The 5609-nt window shown below is 43.4% G+C and overlaps 1 protein-coding gene across 1 annotated transcript; it reads left to right on the top strand.

Annotated features, from left to right (window-relative positions):
• The first annotated feature begins 1403 nt into the window (after positions 1 to 1403).
• Positions 1404 to 5140, top strand: LOC131939758 (acetylcholinesterase-like). The gene is made up of 3 exons (XM_059298245.1): positions 1404 to 2875; positions 3435 to 3592; positions 5094 to 5140. Exons 1-2 carry the CDS (start codon positions 1452 to 1454, stop codon positions 3571 to 3573), a joined length of 1563 nt encoding a protein of 520 aa, XP_059154228.1. The 5' UTR covers positions 1404 to 1451; the 3' UTR covers positions 3574 to 3592; positions 5094 to 5140.
• Positions 5141 to 5609: the final 469 nt, after the last annotated feature.

Here is a 5609-nt window from a genome sequence, read left to right as displayed (position 1 = left end):
ATATAAGGGGGGTGAGGGGTGGAGTCAATTAGGCAAACGGTGAATGCATTAGTTTGTTAGAATAGATTAGCTGTACTGATAATATGATACACATATAAGGGGGTGGGTGGGGTGGAGTCAATTAGGCAAACGGTGAATGCATTAGTTTGTTAGAATAGATTAACTGTACTGATAATATGATACACATATAAGGGGGGTGAGGGGTGGAGTCAATTAGGCAAACGGTGAATGCATTAGTTTGTTAGAATAGATTAGCTGTACTGATAATATGATACACATATAAGGGGGGTGAGGGGTGGAGTCAATTAGGCAAACGGTGAGTACATCAGTGTAATAGCATAGATTAACTATTCTGATAACCCTATATGATACACATACAAGGGATGTGAGTTTATATTATATTGATAGAATAGTTGTTTGAAATAAAATGAAAGAAAGCGAAAATTAGAAAATCTCAAGTTTTAAACAATTCTGTTTCCCATTTCAAACCCTTTTTTTTGTTCTTGCCTAGCACCTTATTCACCTAACTCGTAAAGTATTAAGTCTTTCTGATCCTGTCTTTAACTAAATCTAAACTTTTGTTTTTTCTAAGGTTAAAATGTCTGGGTGGGTTTAATGTTAGTTTTGACTAAATTGACGGCCTTTATACTTTTGGGTGCAGACTTATGTTGGCTATATGTTGTAATAGATATCAAATTAATACAATGCAGTTTTGAATACCGCGTCATTTCATGAAATAAAATAAACGAGCCGACCCGCGGTGTATCATACGCCGCTATTTAGTTGTTTTTTCTACTTTTCAGTAATTCATAATTTGTGAATTCGACAGTACCAATGCTGCCACTGAAAATATTTGCTTTAAAACACTAAACCCCTCCCCCCCCCCCCCCCCCCCCGTGAAAGCAGCCTCCTCTTAGCTACCTCCCCTAAGTTTAAATCGTTTCAAACTAAATTATCTGCCCCTAATAGCCGTCACCAAACCCGACGCTATGATTGTAAACAAAAACGTTTATCGTGAACTACAGCTCACCAGACCATGTGAAAGGGGGGTGGGGGGGTGGTAGCGATAGAGAGGAAGAGAGGGGGCTGTACGGCGCGCTTGCAGCTTGTTTTCTAATGTCTCCCAGAAGAGAATTATATATATAGATTAGAAAAAATTCGAAATGTTTTATACTGAAAGAATATTCAGTTATGGAGACGTCCATTTAGAATTTTTATCAACTAAAATATCTATGGAAAAACTAAACAGGTATCTATTTATTTTGGCCAGTATTTGCTTAAATTTAATCTTTTATTACATTTTAAGATCTGTTGTTTATATGTATTTTGATGATTCACAATATAATATTAGTTTTGATTTCTTTTTTTTTTAGATTCTGTACGTCAAGATGGATTTTCTAATGCACTTTATTACAATAGCAGCGCTAGTCTGTACAGGGCGGCAGCCTGTGATGGCGTCATTGAGTACTAAACCAGCGGCGCTGCATACGTCACTGGGTGACGTCACGGGATTTCAGAAGCTGGTCGGCGACAAGTCCGTACAGGTTTTCTATGGGATCCCTTATGCCCAACCTCCCGTGGGAGAGCTGAGGTTTAAACCTCCGGTGCCGCAAGAGCCGTGGTCCGGCACCAAAGACGCCACCCAGAAACCAAATTCCTGCTGGCAAGAGATTGACGAGGCGTTCGATCGTTTCCCGGGGGTGGAGATGTGGAACCCCAACACGGCGAGAAGCGAAGACTGCCTGTACCTCAACGTCTGGCGGCCGTCTTGCTCAGTCGGCTGTAACGAACCCAAACCGATAATGGTGTGGATATACGGCGGAGGTTTTTCTTCCGGCACCGCGACGCTTGACGTCTACGACGGCTCGTATTTATCCGCATTCAATGACGTCATCGTCGTGTCCATTGCTTATAGAATCGGCGCGATGGGTTTTTTGTTTCTCAACAGCCCCGACGCTCCAGGTAATGCTGGACTTCTGGATCAAGCTCTGGCGCTTAAGTGGGTGAAAGACAACGCCGTCAGCTTAGGAGGGTCAGCAGACGACATCACGCTATTCGGAGAGAGCGCCGGTGCCGCTAGCGTTGGGTTCCACCTTCTTTCGCCCGTATCACGTGACCTGTTCACCTACGCCATCATGGAAAGCGCCACGCCCCTCGCCGGCTGGGCGGTGCAGGAGCACTCGCTCGCCCTCAAAAGAGCTTCAAACTTCGCCCTCAGTCTCAACTGTACCGCAGGCGATGTGGCTTGTTTAAGAGACGTCCGCCCCGAGGTGATCAGCCAAAAACAGTGGGAACAGACCTCGTATTATTTCGATGTGCCGATGGGTCCTGTCGTGGACGGCTACTTCCTGCCTGACCACCCCCTGGACATGATACGCCGCGGTGACATCAAAAACACGAGTGTGATACTCGGTGTCAACAAAAACGAAGGGCTCTACTTTGACCTGTACGGCTTCAAAGAAGATTTTCCACTCGATGACAACGGCCAACTTACAGAAACCCAGTACAACAACATTCTCCAAAATATATTCGAATCCGACGAAACGGTGATTGAGAAAGTCAAACGGGAATACGCTAGAAACGCCAGCATCTCCTACACGAACAGGGTTGACGCCATATCCGGTGATACGCTTTTCAAATGCCCCGTTATAAATTTTGCCCAGGAGTTTTCAAAAATTGGCGGGAAAGTTTACCTGTACAATTTTGAACACCGTGTGAGTAGCAACCCCTGGCCCAAGTGGCTGGGCGTGGCCCACGGGTATGAGATTGAGATCGTCTTTGGCTTGCCTTTAGCTCCGAGCTCGAAATACACGGATCAGGAGAGGGAGCTGAGCTCGGGAGTGATGTCAATGTGGACGAGGTTTGCTCAGAGTGGGTGAGTTGACATGGCTTAGTAGGTGTGGTTTTTATGTGATGGGTGTGGTTTAGTATTAGGGGGATTGGTTTCGGCGGCGGGGCTTTTTGTGAGTAGGCGTGGTTTAGTATGATGGGGGTTGGTTTCGGGGGCAGGGTTTCATGTGAGTTAACTTGTGTTAATGAGAGTGATTGGGGGTTATTTAATGTGAGTCGGAGTTTTCCAGAGGAAGCTTAATGAGACTGAGAGTGGGCGTGGCTCTATTTGGCCGTGTGATCAAATAATACGGCGTGACTGCACGTGGTTTATTAACTAAGCCGTTTAGAAAACATTCTGAATTATTTTGTTTGATGTGAAATAACCTATTTCATCGATGCTAATGGGTGGGAGGGGAACTATTGAAGATTGTTAAGGCATTTATCATAGTTTCCTCCCCCCCTCCCCCCCCCCCCTCCCATTTATTTTACAAGTCTACATCTACAGAGCTTAGGGTGTAATATTTATTGAAACATGTTCTTAATCCATCCGTAGCTTTTTTAAAACCATAATTTATGCTTAATTCAATTCTGCTATTTCCCAGCAATCCCAACACGGACGGCGATGTCGTATGGCCACCGTACACAGCAGACGACCAACGTCATATTGACATAGACTCGGCTGGCATCAGAGAAGACAGGAACTTGCGGCGGCACGAGTGTGCGTTCCTGGAGGAACTTTAACTGTATGCGTTGTGTTGGGGTGAGTGGCCAATGTTCGGGCTATTTTGTGATGTGTGAACAACCTGTATAGTTTAAAAACAGATGTTTTCTCTGGCGACAGGTGGTTCGTAAAGATCCAGGTAGGGAAAAGTAGGTCGCGATCTGGGGGAAGTATGTCACACGATAAGGGAAAAGTGGGTCGCGATCTGGGGGAAGTATGTCATACGATATTGGAAAAGTGGGTCGCGATCTGGGGAAGTATGTCATACAATATGGGAAAAGTGGGTTGCGATCTGGGGAAGTATGTCATACAATATGGGAAAAGTGGGTCGCGATCTGGGGGAAGTATGTCAGACGATAGGGGAAAAGTGGGTCGCGATCTGGGGAAGTATGTCATACGATATGGGAAAAGTGGGTCGCGATCTGCGGGAAGTATGTCGTACGATATGGGAAAAGTGGGTCGCGATCTGTGGGAAGTAAGTCATGATTTGGGAGAAGTAAGTCATGATTTGGGAGAACCGTGCCACGTTTAAAGAAAGGTATATTACTGTCTATGAAAAGTAGGTTAGGTACAGGGCAAGGTGAATCGAGTTGTAAGTAAAGGTGGGTGGTTCGCTAGACAAGGTGGATCATGCATTTTGGAGAGGTGGTTCACGCACCTAAAAATGGGTGCGTCTTGCACTGGGCTAGGTGGGTAATGTCCAATGACGTAATTAGGAGAGGGCAAGTGGGGCGGCCGCCCCGGGCGCCGATCCTAAGGGGGAGGGGGGGGGGGGGGGGAACGGGTTAGAAATAAAAATCAAAAGCTAATTCTAGGCTGCATTATTTTATTCCACTCTGTTTAAATAACTGCGATAGCCTGTAAGGGACATAACTTTAAATAATCTGATTATGTTTATTAAATAAGAAAACAATGAGGGAGATAACTCAAAAATGTGTCTTACAAAACCTAGTCAAAGTAGATTCTTTAAAAATCTAGAGCTGAAGAGTACGCAGCCGATAAACAATGGCTTACGTTGTGTTCCTAAATAGGAAATTTCGAAAAAAAAAAGCTGACGTGATAAAGATTTTCTTGACGTCCCACAAAGACGTCAACCTCAGGTGGAATCGATGCTAGAGGTGCTCTGGTCTAAACGGGTGCTCGGCTAGACCCAGCCGTGGGCTGGTCGATACGACAGATGCACAGCGATCATAGCATAATTCTACAGCAGTGTAGATAGAGAGTTGACATTACGTTTAATTATCCCCCTTTACTACTATGTTCTGTGATGCAAGAAAAAAATAATCGATTTTTTTCTCTCTTCCTTATGCTGTCGTTATATTGTTTCATATTTCTCTTGAGAAAGCTATACGCTATATGTTTTTGTAAAACTCAGTATATCAATTTTTTAAACGACTTATAAAGCAAAAAAAATATTTTTTTTAAATTTTGCAGTGAGAATTTTTTTTTTTAATGTTCATGTTTTAACTAGAATACAAAATAAATGTATTTATTATAATTATAAAACTGAATAGATCTAAATTTATTTCTCTTTCCACAGAATATTTGGTCAATGATTGAATCTTAAAAAACCAACAAGATTGGCTAATTAAACGCCATTTTACAACGCCACCACCCTTCCTCTTTTCCCGGTTCTAAGTGATAAACAAGTAATTTTTAGAAACTACCGGCTAACAAGTATTGTCGATTTTATTGGGTTGTTAAAGCCGTGATCAAACTAAATTATGTGATGTTTATGTAACTCGCATGTTTCGCTGGTCAAAACAGCGCTCTACTGTAACTGTTGTTGAGTTAATTCTTAAACAGGCTAACAATTTTTAACTTCCATTGCTTGCATCTATACTGGTATCGCTTTCTGTGGATTTGCATAATATACGCCCTACGTCCTATGGACGTCAATGTGGTACCATACGGATATCTATCAATGACGTTCGACATGGATGCTCACTACTGACGTGCATCAAGGTCTATCGGACGTACACGACGTACTCACGCTGTCCCTTAGAAATGTGTTGGTCGCCGAGCCTGCGACATAATTCACTGCTGATCTTCGTTT

This window comes from Physella acuta, unplaced genomic scaffold (genome assembly GCF_028476545.2).
Source record: "Physella acuta isolate Inbredline_101_S28 unplaced genomic scaffold, ASM2847654v3 ptg000292l, whole genome shotgun sequence".
Lineage (NCBI taxonomy): Eukaryota > Metazoa > Mollusca > Gastropoda > Physidae > Physella > Physella acuta.
Note: the sequence above shows the minus strand (reverse complement) of the source record. Positions and strands in the feature narration are given on the sequence as shown.